The sequence below is a fragment of the Pongo abelii genome, chromosome 9 (genome assembly GCF_028885655.2).
Source record: "Pongo abelii isolate AG06213 chromosome 9, NHGRI_mPonAbe1-v2.0_pri, whole genome shotgun sequence".
In the NCBI taxonomy this organism is placed as follows: Eukaryota; Metazoa; Chordata; class Mammalia; order Primates; family Hominidae; genus Pongo; species Pongo abelii.
The window spans coordinates 50,409,288-50,437,093 of NC_071994.2; the positions used below are offsets into that span (position 1 = coordinate 50,409,288).

A 27,806-nucleotide genomic window follows, 5' to 3' on the forward strand; every position below is an offset into this window, starting at 1 on the left:
ATCTGCCAAGTCCTGTGTCCCAGTGTGGGGCCGATGGAACCCAAGATAGAGGGAGTCAGCGGTCTGCACAGAGAGAGCTCCAGCCTTAGGCCCCACCGTGCAGACCAAATCAGAAGGAAGAGAGTCCTTCGTCGTACATGCCACATCCCTCCACTGAACTTGGGAGTGGATCCGTTTTCCAAACATGAGGTGACTTTCGCTTTGCAGTGGATCACAAGGGGCCCGGCTTTCCAGAGTCGACAGGGTAAAGAAGTCATTCTGGCTCGGCCTCCCCCATCCCCCGGTAACTGGTGATTTTAAATGAGCCAAGGCTGGCCGGGCCGGAGCCGCTACAGGGGGGAGGGGGGTGGGTGGGGTGGGGGTTTCCTGGGGCACTGCAGAAATTGTGCCTTTGCCTCGAGGATGACAGTGCTGCAGGAACCCGTCCATGATGCTATATGGCAAGCACTAAACCACTATGCTTATCGAGATGGGTTTTTTCTCACAGAACACCTTTATGCAGAAGGACACTCAGAAGAAGCCTTGTTTTTACTGGCGACCTGTTCTTGCCGCCCAGAAAAGGCCTATAAAGCATATAGACTCTTGAAAAGACACAGTTGTCCTACACCGCAATGCAAATACCTGCCTGCAAAATGTTGTGTTGATATCAGTAAGCTTGCAGACTGGGAACAAATCTTATCTGGTGGAGTGTTTAATAAGCAGAAAAGCCATGATGATATTGTCACTGAGTTTGGTGACTCAGCTTGCTTTCTCCTTCCATTGTTGGGACATGTATATTGCAAGACAGATCGGCTTGGCAAAGGATCAGAAAGTTACAAAAAGAGACTTAGTTTAAATCCTTTCCTCTGGTATCCCTTTGAATCATTATGTGAAATAGGTGAAAAGCCAGATCCTGACCAAACATTTAAATTCACATCTTTACAGAACTTTAGCAACTGTCTGCCCAACTCTTGCAAAACAGAAGTACCTAATCACAGTTTATGTCACAGACAGCCTGAGACCGTTCTTATGGAAACACCCCAGGACACAACTGAAATAAACAGATTGAATTTAGAATCTTCCAATTCAAAATATTCCTTGAATACAGATTCCCCAGTGTCTTCTATTGATTCAGCTGTAATTTCACCTGATACTGTCCCACTGGGAACAGGATCTTCCATATTATCTAAACAGGTTCAAAATAAACCAAAAACTGGTCGAAGTTTATTAACAGGACCAGCAGTTCTTAGTCCATTAACCCCAAGTTTTGGGATTTTGCCATTAGAAACCCCACGTCCTGGAGATGGATCTTATTTACAAAACGACACTAATACACACTCTGTAATTGATGTGCCATCCACTGGAGCCCTTTCAAAAAAGTCTGTTGCCGGAATTGGCCAAACTGGAGCAAAGTCTGTCTTCTCGCAGAGTGGAAATAGCCGAGAGGTATCTCCAATTATTTCACAAACAGAAAGTTCTGGTCCATAAATAAGTACAACACATCAGGTAATGAGCCCCACTATGACATCTCCCTCAAATGCACTGCATCAAAAAACTTCACGACTCTACCAGTGACATTTCCACAACCAAAGAGAATAGGAAGAAATTAAAAATGAAGTTTCCACCTAAAACCCCAAACAGAAAAACAAAAATTAAAACTAATAAAGGAGGAATAACTCAACCTAATATAAATGACAACCTGGAAATTACAAAATTGGACTCTTCCATCAATTCAGAAGAGAAAATATCCACAATCACACATCAGATTCAGACTTTTAATCTACAAAAAGCAGCAGAAGGCTTGACGAGCCTTCTTCGTGAAAGGGGGATAGGTTATTTAGCTTTGTGTTCATACTACTGCAAAGAAGCTATAAATATTTTGAGCCATCTACCTTCTCACCACTACAATACTGGTTGGGTACTGTGCCAAATTGGAAGGGCCTATTTTGAAATTTCAGAGTACATGCAAGCTGAAACAATATTCTCAGAAGTTAGAAGGATTGAGAATTATAGAGTCGAAGGCATGGAAATCTACTCTACAACACTTTAGCATCTTCAATAAGATGTCTCTCTTTCATTTCTGTCAAAAGACTTAGCAGACATGGATAAAAATTCGCCAGAGGCCTGGTGTGCTGCAGGGAACTGTTTCAGTCTGCAGCGGGAACACGATATTGCAATTAAATTCTCCCAGAGAGCTATCCAAGTGGATCCAAATTATGCTTATGCCTATACTCTATTAGGGAGAGAGTTTGTCTTAACTGAAGAATTAGACAAAGCATTAGCTTGTTTTCAAAATGCTATCAGAGTCAATCCTAGACATTATAATGCATGGTAAGTGGTAATGAAGTGTAAAGACAAAGTGTTGTTGATGGTGCTGGTAGTCACTAATTTTTCTTGTTAGATAGCTCTTTATTGTCATGAATTTCGTTACTAATACTTAGGGATGGTACATACTGGTCAATAACTTCAAACTAACATGTTTTCTTATGAAATGTATGTCTTTAACAAACTCTTCAGTTAACTAATTATAATAGAACACCAGATGCTTATACTCAACACTTTCAGTCTTCTACCAAACTTTTGCAGATACTGTAGTTGTGTTTTGTTTGTTTCCTTATTTAGTTTTGTTACTTCATTTGTTACTTTTTCTTCAAACACAGAAATGGTGATTGGGACAAAAAGTGCTTGGGAAATTGGAAAGGAATAGCATAATTCACATATTGGATAATAGAAAAAAACACTGAAAAATTCACTAGTTGCTGCTTTTTGACAGTGTTCCAGTTTATTGAGTTACTATTAAGAACTTAGTGTACCCTTTTATTTAGAAGTATCTCTGTTTTACTTTTTTGTATTTGTGTATAAGTAGACACATAGGAAATTACTACCCAGGTCATATTGTTATCAACTGAATAACTTATGAAAAAGTTTGGTCCTACTTCTACCTCAACACCATACTTACTGTTGACATTTATTGTATTTTTCTGGACTGGCATAAAAGTTTAAATATCAAGAGAAGGCCAGGCATGGTGGCTCATGCCTGTCATCCCAGCACTTTGGGAGGCCAAGGCAGGCAGATCACATCAAGAGATCGAGACCATCCTGGCCAACATGGTGAAAACTCGTCTATATTATAAGTATAAAAATTAGCTGGGCATGGTGGTGGGCGCCTGTAGTCCCAGCTACTCAGGAGGCTGAGGCAGGAGAATTGCTTGAACCTGGGAAGTGGAGGTTGCACTGAGCCAAGATTATGCCATTGCACTCCAGCGTGGGTGACAGAGTGAGACGCCATCTCAAGAAAAAAATAAAAAATAAAATAAAATAAAATAAATAAAATAAAATAAAATAAAATAAAAAAGTAAATATCAAGAGAAAGTATAATTCTGATGTCATAACTCTGTGGAAGCTTTATTGTCAGATATGGTTATCTTTGGGGTTAATTATTATAGCAGTTGAGTTTTAACACTTGATTTGCTTCTAAATCTGAAGCATAATATTACTAAAATATTTTTTGATTTGTGAATATGTTGTTTAATGGATTATATCTCATTTTGCAGTAGTAGTTGCAGTGCCTGAAAGATTGCCAAAAAATAGTGCTAGCTTTTGCTGACAAATGTAACAATCCACTTGCCAATATTGCCTTCTCTTCCTATAGCTATGCTCTCCAAAATATTTTAAGAACTCAGTTCTTCATAAGGCTTGTGTTGTTTTTGATTTTTTCCCAAGTCTGGTTGATCCTTGTGCTGTTCTTTTCTAAATGTGTATTGTCTGTTCAGCTATTCTACAAGAGTCACTTTCTTAAAAACCTTAACCATATCAAAAATTGTGTTTAAAGGAGGATTATTCAGATTGGCAAGCTTTTAGTAGGAGGAGTTTAAATGCTGACGTATTTAGGTAACTCGAAATACTGAGCAACTTTATTCTAACTACTAAATAGATAGCCTTTCTTTTGTTTTCACTTTCACTATCATTAGCACCGTGTTTAATAACTTTTCTTCATCTATAACACAATCATAACGATATACAAAGCCACTCAAATAAAGCAGATATATTGTGCTTTAAAAAAAAAAAGAAGTCATTATGTTGCACACAATGAGGTGTGACTCGAATCTAGAATCTCCAGTGAAAACCAATGAAACAGGGTCAAATCCCGTGTCTACCAAAAATAAAAAAATGAGCCGGGTGTGGTGGTGCTGAGGCAGGAGAATCACTCTAACCCAGGAGACAGAGTTTGCAGTGAGCTGAGATCACGCCACTGCACTCCAGCCACGGGCAGACAGAGCAAGACTCCATCTCGAAGCAAACAAACACAGAAAGCCAATAAAGGTGTTTAACTCAACGTTTCAGGCTCAGGTCTCTTGACAGGATATATCCAGCCCAGGGGAAACGTTGAGGGGTGGGGTGGAATCTATTTTGTGGCCTCACGGAAGGGTTTGAGAGACAGTCCCACAAACGTGACAGCCTAAATTAGCCCCTCCGCCCAAGAAGCAATATTCATTTGTATCCTGTAGCCACGCTCGAGGGAGAATCGGGCTCTCTACAGACCCCCAACCCCCACCCCACCCCACACCATCCCACCACCCCCGCCTCGTGAAATGAGCTCTCGCTCCGTCAGGCTCTATTCACGCCGTGATGTTTTGTAACCTCCAGCGTGTGTGCGTGGGTTGCGGGGTGGGGTTGGGGTGGCTGTGGACAGAGGAGGGGATAAAGCGGTGGTGTCCCATGGGTGCCCGGTACGTGGGACATGAGTGGGTTGGACAGAGCCTAGGGAACTCATCTCCTGTCAGGACGTCTCCCCTCCTGGTCCCCTCTCTGACCTACGCTCCACATTGAAGTTCAGTGGGGACCTTGTGGGTGGAGTCACCATCCCTTTGGAGTGTAGCCAACAAAGGCCGGGCTCCCAAGAGTCTCCCCAGAGTCGGGGCCTTGGCCAGGCTCACAAGGATGCTGACGTTGATGGTTGGTGACGGTGATGTACGTTGGAGACCTCGGGCCAACGCAGAGGTATCCATTTGACCTCGGTGTGACAGGTCAGCTTTGCAGAGTCCTGTGCGTCCTTCCAGAGACTCATCCAGCACTAGCTAGCATGGTCCCGAGGATCCCAGCTCCCAGCAGAAGCACTTTTGTTCACACAGAATCCTGGGCATGAAAGTTCTCAGCAGGTTTAGACCTCCTAGCCAAAAAGCCAAAGCCACTTCTGGGATTTTTTTTTTCAAAGAGCCAGTGGTTCCACAAAGGGCCGTGGGTAGTTGCGGAAATGAAGAGAAGTGTTTGCAGATACATATTTGTGAGAGAACGGAAAGGGCTTGGTCATAGGTCATGAAGGACACGAGCGGATGCACACTGAGAAAACCTTCCCATCATCCTAGGTGAACAGAGGTATGATTTTTCGAGACCGTCGAGCTAGAAGCAACCCCAGATTTTAGGGTGGGATATTTATTAATATGTAGTATCTACGAGGTATCCTAGTCCAGAAATCAACTCTCCAGTTCTGTACAGCATTCTGTAGGGAGATCAAATCTGGGATTTTTAAAGTTAAGAATTCAGGCAGTGGTAATGGATTAGATTAGATATACTTGAAATTATTTTGCCAAGAAAGAGAGGGCGGGAGATAGAGAGAGCCAGAGAGCAAGCGAGTGAGAGAGAGGAGAGAGACAGAGACAGAGAGACAGACAGAGAGACACAAAGATACACTAAGAGAGAAAGACAGAAAGAGAGAGAGACAGACAGAGAGAGAGAGACAGACCGACAGGCAAACAGACAGGCAGAGAAAGAAAGTAAGGCAGAAAGCACACACACACACACACACACACACACACAGAGACACAGAGAGTTGGAGAGACAGAGAGAAAGAAAGAGAGAGACAGACGGAGGGAAAGAGACAGACAGAGGGAGAGAGAGAAACAGAAAGAGAGAGACAGACAGAGACAGAGAAAGAGACAGAGAGACACAGACAAGGAGAGAGAGAGACAGACAGACAGGCAGAGGAAGACAGTAAGACAGAAGACAGACACACACAGAGAGAGAGACAGAGACAGAGAGACAGACAGGCAAAGAGAGAGAGAAAAAACAGACAGACGGAGAGAGAGAGACAGACAGGGAGAGAGAGAGACTGACAGACAGGCAGAGAAAGAGAATAAGAGAGAAGACAGACACAGTGAGAGAGACAGAGAGAGAGACAGACAGCGAGACAAAGAAAGAAAGAGAGATACAGACAGACAGACAAAGAGACAGACAGATAAAGATGAGACAGACAGAGAGACAGAGAGAAACAAAGAGAGAGAGAGAGACAGAGAGAGAGAAAGAGAGAGCGAGACAGGCAGGCAGAGAAAGAAAGAAGACAGACACTGTGAGAGAGACAGGCATAGAGAGAGACACTCAGAGACAGAGAGACAGAGAGAAAGAAAGAGACAGACAAAGAGAAACAGACAGACAGGGAGAGAGAGAGAGACAGACAGACAGACAGGCAGAGAGAGAGAGAGAGAGACAGGCAAAGAAAGGGAGTAAGACAGAAAACAAACACAGTGCGAGAGACAGGCAGAGAGAGAGAGAAATAGACAGACAGGCAGAGAGAGAGAGACAGAGAGAGAGAGAGAGAAGACAGAGAAAGAGAGAGACAGAGACAGACAGAGAGACAGAGAGAGGAGGAGGAAGGACGTGCTCAGGAAATAATTACACATATTTTATAACGCTTTTGATTCCGTTAAGGGTGGCCGGGGTGTGCTTTGAAAACAACAACAGCAACAAGAGCAGCAGCAACAGCAAGAGCAGCAGCAGCATTCACTTATGGATTTCTAGAAAATAAGATGTTCTGAAGTAAACATCAATCGGCTCTCACTACACATTGAGAGAGTCACAAAAGCGCTAGTTAATGACAGAAGAAAACAGCAGCTAACATGTCTTGGGGAAAATATACGTCTTCCTGAAAATTGGGGATTTCTACTTCACATGAAAATAAATACATACGAAAAAGGAAAACCACGAACAAAACAAAACAAAACAACAAACACGGGCCAAGGCACCGTCCCTGGAAATCTTAAGTGAGCAAAATATTAGTTTTCAGAAAACGTTTCTATTTTGGGCAAATACTAAGAAGGCCCAGACTAGAGCTGTGATGCCATTCCCATTGTGAAACTATGTTGGCCGGAGGGCGGAGAAACTAAAACATCATGATAAAAGGTGATTGAGACCCATCCAGGGTGAAGCTTTCCTAGGGAGGGAGGCCGGAGGAGGGACACGGGGGAAAAAAACCCCAAAACAGCAGACCCGCCCGCTTGCCCACGCGGGTCAAGGGCTATGCCATCAGCCCGAGCTGCCTCCAGGGAAGTGGGACGGTGCCACCTCCATCTTCAAAAACGGTGGCCACTGAGTGAGGCCTGACTCCCACTGTTGCAAATGTCAGCCTGGCAAAAATGAGATAGCCGGTAAGGGGTGGGGGAATTGGAGAGAAGACGGAGGCACACCGGGGTGGCTCTGGAAGGTTTCCAAGCAGGGTGTTGGGAGGCGGGGTGTGGGGGGTTGGGGTCAACCCGCCTAACTGACTCACTAAATGAAGGTAAAGGGACGTGGGTAGTGAGGGGAGCCGGGGGCGACTTGAAAATTAAACTGACCCCTCCTAAAACCCAAGTAGAAGAGTCTATGCGCATGAAAGAATCCAACACACAAAGAAAACTAAAGCGCTGATCAAAAAACAATAGGGCTCCCGCCAGGGTGGAGGTTTCCTAGGCAACCGGGGAGAGAGGGATGGGCCTCCAGAAGGGAGAGAGAGAAACCCGTTGCCCCAGCCTCCGTGAAGTCTGCGAGACCTCCCTCCATGTCACCTAGACTTTCAATAACAGTGGCCGCTAGATGATGCCCAAAGACAACTGATGCCTGCAAGTGTCAGTCAGTATGGAAAAGAAGGCATTTATTTATTTATTTATTTATTTATTTGTTTGTTTGTTTGTTTAGAGACAGAGTCTCACTCACTCTACAGCCCGGGCTGTAGTGCAGTGGTGCGATCTCAGCTCACTGCAGCCTCCGCCTCCCAGGTTCAAGTGATTCTCCCGCCTCAGCCTCCCGAGTAGCTGGCATTACCGGCGCATACCCCACTGCACCCGACTCAGTTTAGTATTTTTAGTAGAGACAGGGTTTTGCCGTGGCGGCAAGGCTGGTCTCGAACTCCCAACCTCACGTGATCCCCTGCCTCGGCCTCCCAATGTTCTGGGATGACAGACGTGAGCCACCACGCCCGGCCTTAACCATGTATTTTTTATTCGAGGAGCTTATCAGGGAAATACGAGAAGTATGGACGCCACACCTGACAGAGAAAAAAGTCTGAATATGCCCCTTCCATCCAAGTGGGGACCCAGCATCGACCTGCCAAAATCATACACTGAGTGGTGAAGCCTAGCAAGGCCCGTCTGTCTGGATTCCTCTCGGCCTCTCTAAGCAGACACTTCTCACTTTCATGGAAGGGGCAGGGTCCTCTCTGGCATGGGGGGTCTGACAGACTGACAGAGAAAGAGACAGACATAGAAAGACAGAGATGGACAGAGAGAGACAGAGACAAACAGAAAGAAAGAGAGAGAGAGAGATAGAGACAGAGAGAGAGAGAGAAACAGACAGACGGGGGGAGAGAGACAGAGAGAGAGAGAGACAGACAGAGAGGAAACAGAAAGAGAGAGAGAGACAGAAAGAGAGAAAAAGACAGACACACAGAGACAGACAGAGAGAAACAGAGAGAGAGAGAGAGAAAGGGAGGGACAGAGAGATAGACAAGCAGGCAGAGAAAGAGAGTAAGACAGAAGACAGACACAGTGAGAGAGACAGGCAGAGAGAGACAGAGAGACAGAGACCGAGAGAAAGAAAGAGAGAAACAGACAGAAAAAGAGACAGACAGAGAAAGACAGAGATGGACACCGAGAAACAGAAAGAGAGAGAGACAGAGATAGAGAAAGAGAGAGAAATAGAAAGAGAGAGACAGAGATAGAGAAAGAGACAGACAGGGAGGGAGAGAGACAGAGAGAGACAGAGACAGACAGACAGAGAAAGACAGAGACAGGACAGAAAGAAACAGAGAGAGAGACAGAGAGAGAGAGTGAGAGATAGAGAGAGAGAAATAGAAAGAGAGGGGGAGAGAGAGACAGAGAGGCAGGCAGAGAAAGAGAGTAAGACAGAAGAGAGACACAGTGAGAGACAGGCAGAGGGAGAGAGAGACAGAGACAGAGAAAGAAAGAGAGAGACAGAGAGAGACAGACCGACATAGAGAAACAGCGAGAGAGAGACAGAGAGAGTGAGAGAGACAGAGAGAGAGAAACAGACAGGGAGGGAGAGAGACAGACAGAGAGAGAGAGACCGACAGGCAGAGAAAGAGAGTAAGACAGAAGATAGGCACATAGAGAGACAAGAAACAAAGAAAGAGAGAGACAGGCCGGGTGCAGTGGCTCACTCCTGTCATCCCAGCACTTTGGGAGGCTGAGGCAGGTGGATCACGAGGTCAGGAGATCGAGACCATCATGGCTCACACGGTGAAATCCCGTCTCTACTAAAAATACAAAAAATTAGTTGAGCTTGGTGGCGGGCGCCTATAGTCCCAGCTACTCGGGAGGCTGAGGCAGGAGAATGGCGTGAACCTGGGAGGTGGGGCTTGCAGTGAGCCGAGATGGTGCCACTGCACTCCAGCCTGGGCAACACAGTGAGACTCTGTGTGAAAAAAAAAAAAGAAAGAGAGAGACAGACAGACAGAGTAAGAGACAGAAAGAGACAGACAAAGAGAAATAGAAAGAGAGACAGAGAGAGAGAGAGAACAGAAAGGCAGGGAGAGAGAGAGACAGACAGACAGGCAGAGAAAGAGAGCAAGAGAGAAGACAGACACAGTGAGAGAGACAGGTAGAGAGAAACATACAGAGACAGACAGAAAGAGAGAGAGACAGAGATGAGACAGAGAGACAGAGAGACAGAAAGAAACAGACAGAAAGAGAGACAGACAGAGAGAGAGTGAGAGAGAGAGGGAGAGAGACAAAGGGAGGAAGAGGGACAGACAGAGAGAGAGAGAGACAGACGGGTAGAGAGAGAGAGTAAGACAAGATAGGAACAGAGAGAGAGACAGAGAGAGAGAGCAAGAGAGACAGAGAGACTCAGAAAAAGAAAGAGACAGACAGAGAAAAACAGAGACAGACAGAGAAAGACAGAGAGAAACAGAGACAGACAGAGAGAAACAGACAGAAAGAGAGAGACAGAGAGAGAGAGAAACAGACAGGGAGGGAGAGAGACAGGCAGAGAAAGAGTTAGACAGAAGACAGACACAGTGAGACAGGCAGAGAGAGAGAGAGAGACAGAGAGAAAGAAGGAGACAGACAGACAGATAAAGAGACAGATAGAGAAAGACAGAGACAGACAGAGAGAGACAGAGAGAAACAGACAGAAAGAGAGAAGGTCCTAGCCCAGTAGCGATACAGTGCCTTTTCTTTCATTTTCTCTTTCTTTTCTGGTTTCTTTTCTTTTCTTTTCTTCTCTTCTCTTCTTTTCTTTTCTTTCTTTTCTTCTTTTCTTTCTTTCTTTCTTTCTTTCTTTCTTTCTTTCTTTCTTTCTTTCTTTCTTTCTTTCTATTTATTTATTTAGAGACCGAGTCTCACTCTGTCACCCAGGCTGTAGTGCAGTGGCGCCATCCCAGGTCACTGCAACCTCCACCTGCCAGGTTCAAGTGATTCTCCTGCCTCAACCTCCCGAGTAGCTGGGATTACAGGTGCCTGCCCCACCGCGCCCGACTCAGTTTCGTATTTTCAGTAGAGACGGGGTTTCACCATGTTGGCTAGGCTGGTCTTGAACTCCTGACCTGGTGACCCACCCACCTCAGCCTCCCAAAGTGCTGGGATGACAGATGTGAGCCAATGCTTTCAGTGTACAGTGCCATTTGTTAGAAATCACTCATGGGAACACACTCTTATAGGTCATGTATAGAGATTTTATTTATTTATTTATTTTTTGCACGGGAAGGTGGGGGGACGGTGTTTCGCTCTTGCTGCCCAGGCTACAGTGCAATGGCACAGGGGACACAAAGAGTCAACCTACGGCAGAGAGGACACGTCGTCATTCTGAGCATAAGGCCCGCAGCGAAAGGTGGCAGGGTGGGCACTTTTAAAGGCTGAAATCCCTATGGCTCAGGCCTGTCGTCCCAGAACACTGGGAGGCCCAGGAGGGCAGATCACTTGAGGTCAGGAATTCAATACCAACGCGGCCAACATGGAGAAACCCCGTCTCCACTAAAAACAGAAAAATTAGCCATCTGTCGTGGTGCGCGTCTGTAATCCCAGTTATCGAAGTAGAATCACTGGAACCCGGAAAGCAGATGTTTCAGTGAGCCAAGAGAGCGCCACTGAATCGCAACCTGGGTGACAGAACGAGAGAGACTCAGTCCAAAAAAAAGAAATGAAGAAAAAAAAAAAGAACACGCCCAAATACTGCATTGTCGCTGAATGTTCCCCCCAAAGGCCGGAAATCCCCTGACTCAGGTCAAGGAGGTGGTGTTTCTTTTCACTTCTCTCTCTCCCTCTCTCTCTCTCTCTCTCTTTCTCCTCTAACTTTCATTTCTTGTTCAAGCATACATGTGCAAGATTGTTACAAAGGTAAACTTCTGACGGGGGGTTCAGTGTGCAGATGATTTCATCACCCGGACACTCAGCACAGTACTCAACAGTTTTCATGTTTCCTTTTGTTTTGATTTCTCCTGAAGCTGTCTCTCCTTCCACCCCTCCTCCCTCAAGTAGGCTCCCGCGTCTCTCATCCCCCTTGTTCTGCCCACTCAGAACTCTCATCTATAAGTTCCCACTTATGGATGAGAACACGCGGTATTTAGCTGATTGTTGCTTTCATCTTCGGTGGTGGCGGTTAAAGAGGCATGACACTAAATTGACCCTTAGGATGCTCCCCTCTGTCCCCACCTCGCACCACCTCCCCACACAGACCCTCATTCCTCCACCTCCTCCTCAAATGCAGGAAAGGTAGAAAGACAGAAATTAAAGTAAGAGGTCAGCCTCCAAGATGCTGGAGGCAGGGGATCTCAAAGGGGAGCAAGCGATGAGGGTCGGGGGATGTCTTGGCTGAGCTTGCAACAATGGGGGACCGAGTTTCCAGCCCCACCACACCCTGTAATCCTCAGCCGTAGCCAGCCTCTGAGTGGGGTTGCACCTTTAAAACTTCTGAATGGAGAGAAGCCCAAGGCAATGGAAGGCATCAGCTCCAACTCCAGGAAGGGAATAGGGCTTTGTGCATTTGAATGGGGCTTTAGAGGGCAGTGCTGCAGCTTCCAAAGCATTGCGTCTCGCCTCGCCTCACCTCACCCAGAGTGAGACTCCATCTCAAAATCAATCAATCAATCAATAATAAAAAAAATCAATGAAAGAAAGAAAGAAAGAAAGAATCAGTACAGTGGTCGTGGTCGTGAATCATTCCCCGGAGTCCAGGCACTGTGACTTTTAGCGGTGGATCTCTAGGCTCCTGTGTCGATGAACAATGCAGCTAGCTGTGAGAATTAATTTGAATTGCTAGGGATAGGGTGGGGGAGCGCGTCTCGGTCTCCGTGCTTTACTGCCCACCCTTGGTGGCAGCCCGGCGACCTGCCGACCACTGCCCCTCCTCCCCAACACACCTCCGAGGCACCATCCTTCTCACCCGCCCGCCCCCCACCCACCTGGTGTGTGTTGCGGTGTGCCCGGGGCCGGAAGCCTGCCACTCGGCCCGTCTGGCAGGGCTTGTGGCTGCTGTCCCAGGGTTCACTTGCCTCTGGTGGTGACCTGCTAGAAGCTGCAGTGTCATCCGCCATTGTGTGCCCGCCTCCGGCTCTCAGCTGGGTGGTGCCTGGGGCCCCGTCCGGAGTTTCGACATTGGGGTGGGGTGGTGCCACTGCGTCCTTGGACCCGTCCCCCACCTCCATTTAGTACGTAGGCAATCCCATGTAACTTAGCAAAGCTAACAAGTCCCTAGACTTGGCGCAGCCACTGTAGGGGTGGCGTCCCAGTAGCATCGTTAACATCAATTGTGATTGGTGGGCAGTCACTTAGTTTCAAATTTTATTACACGAGTTATACAAAAGTGTAAAAAAAATACAGTTTTAATAAAAGGGAGTAAAGGATAATATGAGTAATATTCACAATCTCTAGTTGGAAGAGGTAGTGTTTTCTCAGAAATGATGCATTCCTGGAGCAAGTTCGTTTTGTGTTTGGCTTGTTAAATATCTTTTTCCATTTTGACAAACCACTGAAAAAGCCCAGCTTTGCAAGAACTCTCCATGAGAACAATCACACAAAAGAACACCCATAACACAAAATCAAAACAAGGGTGGTCCGGGATTCACATTAAAGGCTCATTATCAAGTTTTCTTAGAAGAGACAAAGAACACAAAGTTACTTTTATCTGATGGAAAGCAGAGAGAAAGAGTAAATGGAACAATAAATGTTAGGCAACAACAGTGAAAACCAAGCTGTGGAAAAAAGTGAATGGAATTGTTTTGTTTGGTATTGAATTCCTATCCTAATATCAGAAAGTATGGGAAAGAACAAAGCACATTTTTTTGAGACAAATAGAACATAAAACAAATGAATGTTAAAGACTATTTTACAGTGGTAACAAAACTATCTGTGCCTTGTTTTTTCCCTTTAAAAATACGATTTTGTACAAATACATTTATATAAATTATTGAAATAAAATTGTAAAGATGGAGAACAGACTTTGGGGTTGCCAAGAGGAAAGGGTGGAGGAAAACGTCTCAGAGTGTCAGCAAAGATCGCAAGTTGGATCCTGGTGATGAGGCTACAATTCTGTATCTTGACTGTGGAAGTGGTAGTTACAGAGATCTACACCACATAAAAATGCACAGAATACACACATACACACATATAAAAATGAATGCATACAAAATGGTTGTGATCTGAGTAAGCTTTCTGAATTGTGCCTATGTCAGTTTCCAGGTTTTGATAATGCTCTATGGCTATGCGAGATGTCACCACTGGAATTAGTGAAGAGTATCTAAGACATCCCTGTACCTTTTGCAACTTCCTGTGAATCTATAATTATTTCAAAAGAAACTTGAAAGTCATAGCAGACTTTCACTTCAAAGAGCAAAAAATCTGAAGATTAATGAAATTGTTGAAGAACGTCAAATACTCAATAAACTGTATGAGAGCTGTATTCTGTCCACTTGCAGCACAGCTGTCATTTAGCCTTTTCCTGACTTGCCCTGGAGAACTTGAGCTCCTCTTGGACTGCCAAGGCTGATAGTGTTTATTTGTAACTAACTTTGTACTGGACACCCAAAAAATGAAGTGATTGAATAATCATTTATAATAACAACAAGAAATTTTACTTATAATGAGACAGTATTAGTAACAAATTTAAATATTTAGGGTAAAGAATAGGATCTTCATAAGACAATACTGGCAAAATTTAAAAAGAAAAAATAAGGAATCAGAAACATAAGTAGTTCAGTATTGTGAAACATTTCTGGATCTGAGACGCAAAAGAACAGAGATTGTATTGCGTTTCTGCTCCAAACCTGATGAATCACATTAGGTGTGTTTTGTTTCTGTGCCAAAACTGCTGAATCACCTTAGGCAATGCATGCCCTTTCCCTGAATCTGTTTTCTTTTCTACGAAATAAAGTGAGCTAGATCATCTCCAAGGTCCCCCAAATATTCACATTTTCGGCTCCACATGAACTTCAGTTGAATTCCTAATTTCAGTGTGGATAATACATGTGTGCTGCACCACCAGTAGTGTGTCTAAATGCTCATGTTTGTCCTAAAAACTAATTATGAGCAGTTTGGAAATTCTATTGTAGAATCTGCAAAGGGATATTTGTGAGTGCTTTGAGGCCATGGTAAAAAAGGAAATACCTTCACATAAAAACTAATAGAAGGTTTCTGAGAAACTGCCTTGTGATGTCTGCTTTCATCTCACAGAGTTAAACGTTTCATTCCTTTGATCAGTCTGGAAACTCTGTTCTTGTACAATCTGCAAAGTGATATTTGTGAGCGCTTTGAGGTCTATGGTGAAAAAGGAAATATCTTCAGATAAAAACTAGACAGAAGCTCTATAAGAAACTACTTTGTGACGTGTGCATTCATCTCACAGAGTTAAACCATTCTTTTGATTGAAAAACTTGGAAATGGTCTCCTTATAGAATCTGTAGAGGGATATTTGTGAGCGCTTTGAGGCCTATGGTGAAAAAGGAAATATCTTCACATAAAAACTAGAAAGAAGGTTTATTAGAAACTGCTTTGTGATGTGTGCATTCATCTCACAGAGGTAAATGTTTCTTTTCATTGAGCAGATTGGAAACTCTGTTCTTGTAGGATCTGCAAAGGGATATTTGTGAGCAGGTGGAGGCCTATGGTGAAAAAGGAAATATCATCACATAAAAGCCTGACAGAAGTTTCTGAGAAACTTCCGGTTGTGTGCATTCATCTCACAGAGTTGAAATATTCTTTGGATTGAGCAGTTTGGAGGCAGTATTTTTGGAGAATCGGCAAAGGGATATTTGTGAGCACTTGGAGGTCAATGGTGAAAAAGGAAATATCTTCACATAAAAACTAGACAGAAGCTTTCTGATAAATTTTTTGTGATGTGTGCATTCATCTCAGAGTTGAACCATTCTTTTGATTGAGTAGTTTGGTAACAGTCTTTTTGTAGAATCTGAAAAGGATATTTGTGAATGCTTTGAAGCCTATGTTGAAAAAGGAAATATCTTCACATAAAAACTAGAAAGAAGGTTTCTGAGAAACTGCTTTGAGATGTGTGAATTCATCTCACAGTGTTGAACCTTTCTATTGATTGAGCATTTTGGAAACAGTCTTTTTGAAGAATCTGCAAAGGGATATTTTTGAACACTTTGAGGCCTATGGTGAAAAATAGAATATCTTCACATGAAAACTAGACAGAAGCTTTCTGAGACACATCTGTGTGATGCATGCACTCATCTCACAGAGTTGAACCATTCCTTTGATTGAGCAGTTTGAAAACCATCTTTTTGTAGAATATGGAAATGGATATTTGTAGTCCTTTGAGGTCTATGGTGAAAAACGAAATATCTTCACATAAAAACTAGACAGAAGGTTTCTGAGAAACTGCTCCACAATGTGGGCATTCATCTCACAGAGGTAAACGTTTCTTTTCATTTAGCAGATGGGAAACTCTTTTCTTTTAGAATCTGCAAAGGGGTATTTGTGAGCAGTTTGAGGCCTATGGTGAAAAAGGAAATATCATCACATAAAAACTTGACAGAAGTTTCTGAGAAACTTCCTGGCTGCATGTGCATTTATCTCACAGAATTGAACCATTCTTTTGATTGCGCAGTTTGGAAACAGTCTTTTTGTACAATCTGCAAAGGGATATTTCTGAGCTGTTTGAGGTCTATGGCGAAAAAGAAATATCTTCCTATAAAAACTAGACAGAAGCATTCTTAGAAACTACTTTGTGATGTGTCCATTCATCTCACAGTGTTGAAACTTTCTTTGATTGAGCAGTTTGGTAACAGTATTTTTGTAGCATCTGCAAAGGTATATTTGTGGTCCCTTTATTGCCTATGGTGAAATAGGAAATATCTTCACATAAAAACGAAACAGTAGCTTTCTGAGAAACTTCTCTGTGATGTATGCTTTCATTTCACAGAGTTGAACATTTCCTTCGATTGAGCAGATTGGAAACAGTCTTTTTGTACAACCTGCAAATGGATATTTAGAGTGTTTTGAGGCCTATGGTGAAAAAGGAAATATCTTCACATAAAAATTAGACGGAAGCATTCTGAGAAACTTCTTTGTGACATTTGCATTCATCTCACACAGTTGAACATTTCTTTGATTGAAGATTTGGAAACAGTCTTTTTGTAAAATCTACAAAGGGATAATTGTGACCCCTTTGAGACATATGGTGAAGTAGGAAATATCTTCATGTAAAAACTGCACAGAAACATTCTGAGAAACTTTTTTGTGATGGGTGCATTCATCTCACAGAGTTGAAGCTTTCTTTTGCTAGAGCAGTTTGGAAACAGTCCTTTGTAGAATCCCCAGAGGGATAATTCTGAGCCCATTGAGGCCTTTGGTGATATAGGAAATATCTTCACATAAAAGCTAGACAGAAGCTTTCTGAGAGACTTCTTTAAATGAGTGCTTTCATACTCAAAGAGTTGAGCATTTCTTTTGACTGAGCAGTTTGGAAACACTCTTTTTGCACAATCTGCAAATGGATAATTGGAGAACTTTGAGGCCTGTGGTGAAAAAGGAAATATCTGCACATAAAAAATAAACCGAAGCTTTCTGAGAAACTACTTTGTAATGCATGCATTCATCTCACAGTGTTGAAACTTTCTTTAGATTGAGCAGTTTGTAAACGTCTTTTTGTAGAATTTGCAAATGGATATTTGTAGTGCTTTGAGTCCTATGGTGAAAAAGGAAATATCTTCACAAAAAAACTAGAAAGAAACATTCTGAGAAACTTCTTTGTGATGTGTGCCTTTATCTCACACAGTTGAACCTTTCTTTTCATTGAGCAGTTAGGAAACAGACTTTTTGTAGAATCTGGAAATGCACATTCAGAGTGCTTTGTGGCCTATGGTGAAAAAGGAAATATCTTCAGATAAACACTAAACAGAAGCTTTCTGGGAAACTTCTTTGTGATGCATGCATTCATATCACAGAGCTGAACCTTTCTTTTGATTTAGCAATTTGTAAACAGTCTTTTGGTAGAATCTGCAAACGGATACTTGGAGCAGTTTGAGGCCTATGGTGAAAAAGGAAATATCTTCAAAAAAAACTAGAAAGATACATTCTGAGAAACTTATTTGTGATGTGTGCTTTCACCTCACAGAGTTGAGCTTTTCTTTTCATTGAGCAATTTGGAAACAGTCTTTTTGTAGAATCTGCAAATGGATATTTGGAGCACTTTGAGGCCTATGGTGAAAAAGGAAATATCTCACATAAACACTAGATAGAAATATTCTGAGAAACTTCTTTCTGTTGTGTCCATTCATCTCACAGAGTTCAACCTTTCTTTGGATTGAGCAGTTTGGAAACAATTTTTTTGTAGAATCTGCAAAAAATATTTTTGAGCCCTTTATGGCCCATGGTGAAACAGGAATTATCCTCACAGAAAAACTAGACAGAAGCTTTCTGACAAACTTCTTTGTGATGTGTGCTTTCAACTCACAGAGTTGTAACTTTCTTTTGATTGAGCAGTTTGGAAACAGTCTTTTTGTGGAATCTGAAAATGGATATTTGGAGCACTTTGAGGCCTATGGTGAAAAGGGAAATACCTTCACATAAAAACTAGACAGAAGCATTCTAAGAAACATCTCTGTGATGTCTGCATTCATCTCATAGAGGTGAACATTTCTTTGACTAAGCAGTTTGGAAACAGTCCTTTTGTAGAATCTGCAAAGGGATATTTCTGAGCCCATTGAAGCCTAGGGTGAAAAAGAAATATCTTCACATAAAAACTAGACAGAAGCATTCAGGTAAACTTTTTTGTGATGTGTCCATTCATCTCACAGATTTGAAACTTTCTTTGGATTGAGTAGTTTGGGAACAGTCTTTTTGTAGAATCTGCAAAAAATATTTGTTTGCCCTATATGGCCCATGATGAAATAGGAAATATCTTCACATAAAAACTAGACATAAGCTTTCTGAGAAAATTCTTTGTGATGTGTGCTTTCACGTCATGAGTTGAACCTTTCTTTTGATTGAGCAGTTTGAAAACACTCTTTTTGTAGAATCTGCAAATGGGTATTTGAAATGCTTTGAGGCCTATGGTGAAAAAAAAAATATCTTCACATAAAAACTAGACAGATGCATTCTGAGAAACTTCTTTGTGATGTGTGCATTCATCTCACACAGTTGAATATTTCTTTGGATTCAGCAGTTTTCTAAACAGTCCTGTTGTAGAATCTGCAAAGAGATATTTCTGAGCTCATTGAGGCCTATGGTGAAAAGGGAAATATTTTCAAATAAAAAGAAAACAGAAGCTTTCTGAGAAACTTCTTTTTGATGTGTGTATTCATCTCACAGTGTTGAAACTTTCTTTTGATTGAGCAGTTTGGAAACAGTCTTTTTGTAAAATCTGCAAAGGAATATTTCTGAGCCATTTGAAGCCTAAGGTGAAAAAAAAAATCTTCACATAAAAACTAGACAGAAGCATTCTGAGAAACTTCTTTCTGATGTGTGCATTCATCTCACAGAGTTGAAACTTTCTTTTGTTTGAGGAGTTTGGAAACAGTCTTTTTTTAGAATATTCAAATAGATATTTGTGAGCCCTTCACAGCGTATGATGAAATAGGAAATACCTTCACATAAAAATTAGACAGAATCTTTCTGAGAAAATGCTTTGCAATGTATGCTTTCATCTCACAAAGTTGAACTTTTCTTTTGATTGAGCGGTTTCAAAACAGTCTTTTTGTAGAATCCACAAATGGATATTTGTAGTGCTTTTAGGCCTATGGTGAAAAAGGAAATATCTTCACAAAAACACTAAAATTAAACTTTCTGAGAACCTTCTTTGTGATGCCTGGATTCATATCACAGAGCAGAACCTTTCTTTTGATTGAGTAGATTGGAAACAGTCTTTTTGTACAATCTGCAAATGGATATTTCTGAGCCATTTGATGCCTGTGGTGAAAAAGAATTATCTTCACATAAAAACTAGACAGACTCATTCTGAGAAACTTCTTCTTGATGTGTGCATTCATCTCACAGAGTTGAACCTTTCTTTTCATGGAGCAGTTTGGAAACAGTCTTTTTGTAGTATCTGCAAAGGGATATTTGTGAATGGTTTAAGGACTATGGTGAAAAAGGAAATATCTTCACATAAAAACTAGACAGAAGCATTCTGAGAAACTTCTTTTTAATGTGTGCATTCATCTCACAGAGATGAATCTTTCTTTTCATTGAGCAGTACAGAAACAGTCTTTTTGTTCAATCTGCAAAGGGATATTTCTGAGCAGTTTGAGGCCTATGGTGAAAAAGTAATATCTTCACATAAAAACTAGACAGAAGCATTGTGAGAAAATTCTTTTTTAATGTGTGCATTCAGCTCACAGAGTTGAAACTTTCATTTCATTGAGCAGTTCAGAAACACGCTTTTTGTAGAATCTGAAAGGGATAATTGTGAGTCCATTGAGGCCTATGGTGAAATAGGAAATGTCCTTACATAAAAACTAGACAGAAGCTTTCTGAGAAACTTCTTTGTGATGTGTGCTTTCATCTTACCGAGTTGAACCTTTATTTTGATAGAGCAGCTTGGAAACAGTCTTTTTGTGGAATCTGCAAATGGATGTTTGGAGTGCACTGAGGCCTATGGTGAAAAAGTAAATACCTTCACATTAAATAAAACTAGACAGAAGCATTCTGAGAAACTTCTTTGTGATGCATGCATTCACCTCACGTTGTTGAGCCTATCTTTTGATATAGCAGATTGGAAACAGTCCTTTTGTTGTATCTGCAGAGGCATATTTGTGAATGGTTTGAGACCTATGGTGAAAAAGGAAATACCTTCACATAAAAACTAGACATAAGCATTCTGGGAAACTTTTCTGTGATGTGTGCATTCAACTCACAGAGGTGAACCTTTCTTTAGATGGAGCAGTTTGGAAACTGTCCTTTTTTAGAATCTGCAAAGGGATATTTCTGAGCCCATTGAGGCCTAGGATGAAAAAAACTGGATAGATGCATTCTTATAAAAACTGGATAGATGCATTCTGAGAAACTTCTTTGGGATGTGTCCATTCATCTCACAGAGTTGAACATTTCTTTGGATTGAGCAGTTTGGAAACAGTCTTTTTGAAGAATCTGCAAAAGATATTTGTGAGCCCTTTATGGCCTACGGTGAAATAGGAAATATCTTCACATAAAAATTAGACAGAAGCTTTCTGAGAAGCTACTTTGTGATGTGTGCTTTCATCTCACAGATTTGAACCTTTCTTTTGAATGAGCAGTTTGGGAACACTCTTTTTGTAGAGTCTGTAAATGGATATTTGGATTACTTTGAGGCCCATGGTGAAAAAGGAAATATCTTCATACAAAAACCAGACAGGAGCATTCTGAGAAACTTCTTTGTGATGGGTTTATTCATCTCACAAAGTTGAACATTTCTTTGGATGCAGCAGTTTAGAAACAGTCTTTTTGTAGTATCTGCAGAGGGATATTCATGAGAGGTTTATAGCCTATGGTTAAAAAGGATATATCTTCACAAGAAAACTCGACAGATCCATTGTGAGAAACTTCTTTGAGATGTATGCATTCAACTCACAGATTTGAAACTTTCTTTATGTTGAGCAGTTTTCTAAACAGTCCTTTTGTAGAATCAGCAAAGGGATATTTCTGAGCCCATTGAGGCCTATGGTGAAAAAGGATATATCTTCACATGAATGCTAAACAGAAGCTTTCTGAGAAACTTCTTTGTGATGTGTACATTCATCTCACAGTGTTGAAACTTTCTTTTGGTTGAGCAGTTTGGAAACAGTCTTTTTGTACAAGCTGCAAAGGGATATTTCTGAGCCATTTGAGGCCTATGGTGAAAAAGAAATATCTTCACATAAAAACTAGACAAAAACATTCTGAGAAACTCCTTTGTGATGTGTGCATTCATCACACATATTTGAACCTCTGTTTTGATTGAGCAGTTTGGAATCAGTCTTTTTTTAGAATATGCAAAAGGATATTTGTGAGCCCTTTCAGGCCTATGGTGAAATAGGGAATATCTTCAAATAAAAACTGGACGGAAGCTTTCTGAGAAACTTATTTGTGATGTGTGCCTTCATCTCACAGAGTTGAAATTTTCTTTTGATTGAGCAGGCTGGAAACAGTCTTTTTGTAGAATCTGCAAATGGATATTTCCAGCGTTTTATGTCTATGATGAATGGGAAATATTTTCACATAAAAACTAGACAGAAGCATTCTGAGAAACTTCTTTGTGATGTGTGCATTCATGTAACAGCGTTGAAACTTTCCTTGGATGGAGCAGTTTGGAAAGAGTCCTTTTGTAGAATCTGCAAAGAGATATTTGTGAGCCCATTGAGGCCTATGGTGAAGTAGGAAATGTCTTCACCTGAAAACTAGACAGAAGCTTTCTGAAAATCTTCTTTGTACTGTGTGCTTTCATCTCAAAGAGTTCAACCTCACTTTTGATTGAGCAGTTTGGAAACACTCTTTTTGTGGCATCTGAAAACAGATATTTGGAGTGCTTTGAGGCCTATGGTGAAAAAGGAAATATCTGCACATAAAAACTAGACAGAAACTTCTGAAAAACTTCCTTGTGATGCGTGCTTTCATCTCAGATTTGGACCTTCCTTTTCATTGAGCAGTTTGGCAACAAGTCATTTTCTACAGTCTCCAAAGGGATATTTGTGAGCAGTTTGAAGCCTATGGTGAGAAAGTAAATATTTCACATAATATCTAGACAGAAGAATTTTGAGAAAACTCTTTGTGATGTTTGCATTCATCTCACTGAGTTGAAACTTTCTGTTCATTTAGCAGTGTGGAAGCATGCTTTTTGTGCAATCTGCAAAGGAATATTTGTTTGCGGTTTGAGACCTATGGTGAAAAAGAAATATCTTCATATAAAAACAAGACAGAAGCATTCTGAGAAACTAATTTTTTATGTGTGCATTCATTTCACAGAATTGAACCTTTCCTTTGAAGAAGCAGTTCGGAAACAGTTTTTTGTAGAATCTGAAAAGGGATATTTGTGATCCCTTTGAGGCCTAAGGTGAAATAGGAAATATCTTCACATAAAAACTAGACAGAAACTTTATGAGAAAGTTTATGAGAAACTTCTTTGTGACGTGGGCTTTCATCTCAAATATTTGAACCTTTATTTTGATTGAGCAATTTGGAAAGACTCTTTTTCTAGTATCTGCAGAGGGCTATTAATGAGCGGACTGAGGCCTATAGTGAAAAAGGAAATGGCTTCTCAAGAAAACTAGACAGAAGCATTCTTAGGGACTTCTATGTAATGTGTGCATTCATCTCACCAAGTTAAATCTTTCTTTTGATTGAGCTGTTTGGAAACACTCTTTTTTGTAGCATCTGCAAGGGTATACTTCTGAGCCCTTTGAGGTCTATTTTGAAATATGAAATATCTTCATATAAAAACCAGACAGAGGTTTCTAAGAAACTTCTTTGTGATGTGTGCTTTCACCTCAAAGAGTTGAACCTTTCTTTTGATTGAGCAGATTGGAAACACTCTTTTTGTAGAATATGCAAGTGGATATTTTGAATGCTTTGAGGCCCGTGGTGAAAAAGGAAATATCTTCACATAAAAACTAAACAGCAGTTTTCTGAGAAACTTCTTTAGGATGTGTGCATTCATCTCACACATTTGAACCGTTCTTTTGATTGAGCAATTTGGAAACAGTCTTTTTGTAGAATCTGCAAATGGATATTTGGAGTGCTTTGAGGCCTATGGTGAAAAAGGAAACTTCTTCACATAAAACTAGACAAAAGCATTCTGAGAAACTTCTTTGTAATGTGTGCTTTCATCTCACTGAGTTTAACCTTTCTTTTTATTGAGCAGTTTGGAAACAGTCTTTTTGTAGAATCTGCAAAGGGATATTTGTGAGCAGTTTGAGGCCTATGGTGAAAAAGGAAATACCTTCACACAAAAAGCAGACAGAAGCTTTTTGAGAAACTTCTTTGTGATGTTTGCATTCATCTCCCAGAGTTGAATGTTCCTTTTCATTGAGCTGTTTGGAAACAGTCTTTTTGCACAATCCATAAAGGGATATTTCTGAGTGGTTTGAGGCCTATGGTGAAAAAGAAATATCTTCACATAAAAATCAGACAGAAGCATTCCGGGAAACTTCTTTGTGATGTGTGCATTCATCCCACAGAGTTGAAATTTTCATTTCATTCAGTAGTTCAGAAAGAGTCTTTCCATAGACTCTGCAAAGGGATATTTCTGAGCCCTTTGAGGCCCATTGTGAAATAGGAAATATCTTCACATAAAAACTAGACAGAAGATTTTTGAGAAACTTCTTTGTGATGCATGCTTTCATCTCACAGAGTTGAACATTTTTTTTTGATTGAGCAGTTTGGAAACAGTCCTTTTGTGGAATCTGCAAAGGGATATTTCTGAGCCCTTTGAGTCCTATAGTGAAATAGAAAATATCTTCACATAATAACTAGACAGAAGCATTCTGAGAAACTTCTTTGTGATGTGTGCTTTCATTTCACATAGTTGAACGTTTCGTTTGATTGAGCAGTTTGGAAACACTGTTTGTAGGATTGGTAAATGGATATTTGGAGTGCTTTGAAGCATAAGGTGAAAAAGGAAGTATCTGTACCTAAAAACTAGACAGAAACTTTCTGAGAAACTTCTTTGTGATGCATGCTTTCATCTCACAGATTTGAACATTCCTTTTCATTGAGCAGTTTGGGAACAAGTCATTGTATAGAATCTGCAAAGGTATATTTGTGAGCGGTTTGATGCCTATGCTGAAAAACTAAATATTCACATAAAAACCAGACAGAAGCTTTTTGAGATAACTTTTTGTGATGTTTGCATTCATCTCAAAGAGTTGAACCTTTCTGTTCATTGAGGAGTTTGGAAACATTCTTTTTGTGCAATGTGCAAAGGAATATTTCTGAGTGGTTTCAGGCCTGTGGTGAAAAAGAAATATCTTCACATAAAAACTAGACAGAAGCATTCTGAGAAACTTCTTTTTTATCTGTGCATTCTCCTCACAAAGTTGATTCTTTCTTTTCATTGAGTAGTTTGGAAACAGTCTTCTTGTAGAATCTGCAAAGGGATATTTGTGATCTGCTTTAGGCCTATGGAGAAACAGGAAATATCTTCACATAAATACTAGATAGAATCTTTCTGAGAAACTTCTTTGTGATGTGTGCTTTCATCCTACACAGTTGAACCTTTCTTTTGATTGATCACTTTGGAAACAGTCTTTCTGAAGAGTCTACAAATGGATATTTGGAGAGCTTTGAGGCCTAAGGTCATAAAGGAAATATATTCACATAAAAACTAGACAGAAGCATTTTAAGAAACTTCTTTGTGATGGGAGCTTTCATTTCAGAGAGTTGAATCTTTCTTTTGATTGATTGAGCAGTTTGGAAACAGTCTTTTTGTAAAATCTGCAAAAGGATATTTCTGAGCCATTTGAGGTATATGGTGAAAATGAAATATCTGTATATAAAATCTAGACAGAAGCATTCTGAAAAACTTCTTTGTGATGTGTCCATTCATGTCAGAGAGTTGAACCTTTCTTTTGATTGAGCAGTTTGGAAACAGTAGTTTTGAAGAATCTGCAAAGAGATATTTGTGAGCTCTTTATGGCCTGTGGTAAAATACGAAATATCTCCACATAAAAACTAGACAGAAGATTTCTGAGAAACTTCTTTGCGACGTGTGAATTCATGTCACAGAATTCAACCTTTCTTTCGATTGAGCAGTTTGAAAACAGTCTTTTGTAGAAGCTGCAAAGGGAAATTTCTTAGCCTTTTGTGGCTTATGGTGAAAAAGAAATATCTTCACATAGAAACTAGACAGAAGCTTTCTGAGAATCTTCTTTGTGATGTGTCCATTCATCTCACAGAGTTAAACCTTTCTTTTGATTTAGCAGTTTGGAAAATGACTTTTTTTAGGATCTGCAAATGGATATTTGTGAGCCCTTTATGGCCTATGTTGAAATACGAAATATCTTCACATAAAAACTGGACAGAAGCTTTCTGAGAAACTTCTTTGTGATGTGCACTTTCCCCTCACAGAGTTGAACCTTTCTTTTGATTGAGCAGTTTGAAAACAATCTTTTTGTTGAATCTGCAAATGAATATTTGGAGCGTTTTGAGGCCTATAGTGAAAAAGGAAATATCTTCACATAAAAACTAGACAGTAGCTTTTTGAGAAAACTATTTGTGACATTTCCATTCATCTCTAACAGTTGACCATTTCTTTTCATTGAGCAGTTTGGAAACAGTCTTTTTGTACAAACTGCAAAGCGATATTTCTGAGTGGTTTGAGGCCAATGGTGAAAAATAAATATCTTCACATGAAAACTAGACAGAAGGATTTTGATAAACTTCTTTGTGATGTATACATTCATCTCACAAATTTGAACGTTTCTTTTGATTTAGCAATTAGGAGAAAGTCCCTTGGAAGTATAAGAGGAGTTATATTTGTGAACAGTTTAAGGCCTATGGTGCAAAAGGAAATATCTTCATATAAAAAGTAGACAGAAGCTTTTTGAGAGACTTCTTTGTGATGTGTACTTTCACCTCACAGTTTCACCTTTCTTTTGATTGAGCAGTTTGGAAACATTCTTTTTGTAGAATCTGCAAATGGATATTTGGAGAAATTTGAGTCCTATGGTGAAAAAGGAAATATGTTCACATAAAAACTAGACAGAAGAATTCTGAGAAACTTCTTTGTGATGAGTCCATTCATCTCACAGAGTTGAAACTTTCTTTGATGGACCAGTTTGGAAATAGTCTTTTTGTAATATCTACAGAGGGATATTTTTGAGTGGTTTAAAGACTATAGTGAAAAAGGAAATATCTTCACATAATAACTAGACAGAAGCATTTTGAGAAACTTCTTTGTGATGTGTGCATTCATCTCACAATGTTGAGCATTTCTTTTGGTTTAGCAATTTGGAGAAAGTCTCTTGGAAGTATAAGTGGAGTTATATTTGTGAGCAGTTTAAGGCCTATGGTGCAAAAGGAAATACCTTCATATAAAAAGTAGACAGAAGCTTTCTGAGAAACTTCTTTGAGATGTGTGCTTTCATCTCACAGAGTTGTGCCTTTCTTTTGATTGAACAGTTTGGAAACATTCTTTTTGTAGAATCTGCAAATGGATATTTGGATAAATTTGAGTCCTATGGTGAAAAAGGAAATATGTTCACATAAAAACTAGACAGAAGAATTCTGAGAAACTTCTTTGTGACGAGTCCATTCATCTCACAGAGCTGAAACTGTCTTTGATGGACCATTTTGGAAATAGTCTTTTTGTAGTATCTGCAGAGGGATATTTTTGAGCGGTTTAAAGACTATGGTGAAAAAGGAAATATCTTCACATAATAACTAGACAGAAGTATTATGAGAAACTTCTTTGTGATGTGTGCATTCATCTCACAATGTTGAACGTTTCTTTTGATTGAGCAGTTTGGAAACAGAACTTTTGTAGAATCTGCAAAGGGATATTTGTGAGCCCGTTGAGGCTTATGGCGAAATAAGAATTATCTTGAGATAAAAACTAGACAGAAGATTTCTAAGAAACTTCTTTGTGATGTGTGCTTTCATTTCAAAGAGTTGAAAATTCCTTTTGATTGAGCAGTTTGGAAACAGTCTTTTTGCATAATCTGCAAATGAATATTTGGAGTGCTTTGTGGCCTAAGGTGAAAATGGAAATATCGTCACATAAAAACTAAACAGAAGGATTCTGAGAAACTTTTTTGTGATGTATGCATTCATCTCAGGGAGGTGAACTTTTCTTTTGATGGAACAGTTTGGAAACAGTCTTTTTATAGAATCTGCAGAAGGATATTTGTGAGCGGTTTAAGGCCTATGGTGAAAAAGGAAATATCTTCACATAAAAACTAGACAGAAGCTTTCTGAGAAACCTATTTGGATGAGTGCATTCATCTCACAGTGTTGAAACTTTATTTTGTTTGAGCAGTTTAGAAACAGTCTTTTTCTGCAATCTGCAGGGATATATTTCTGAGCCATTTGAGGTCTATGGTGAAAAAGAAATATCTTCACATTTAAACCAGACAGAAGCATTCTGAGGAACTTGTTTGTGATGTCTCCATTCATCTGACAGAGTTGAACGTTTCTTTTAGTTGAGCAGTTCAGAAACCA

General features: G+C 40.5%; 1 protein-coding gene across 1 annotated transcript; it reads left to right on the top strand.

The window, feature by feature from the left end:
* The first annotated feature begins 402 nt into the window (after positions 1-402).
* On the top strand, positions 403-4,369 carry LOC134762131 (cell division cycle protein 27 homolog). Its single transcript, XM_063728301.1, has 2 exons — positions 403-1,358; positions 4,324-4,369. Exons 1-2 carry the CDS (start codon positions 403-405, stop codon positions 4,367-4,369), a joined length of 1,002 nt encoding a protein of 333 aa, XP_063584371.1.
* The last annotated feature ends 23,437 nt before the right edge of the window (positions 4,370-27,806 follow it).

Coding starts and splice junctions, on each gene's coding strand:
- LOC134762131 (XM_063728301.1), top strand. CDS start 403: ATGACAGTGCTGCAGGAACCCGTCCATGATGCTATATGGCAAGCACTA. Junction 1,359..4,323: donor ACTGGAGCCCTTTCAAAAAA/GTCTGTTGCCGG, acceptor TCAACGTTTCAG/GCTCAGGTCTCTTGACAGGA.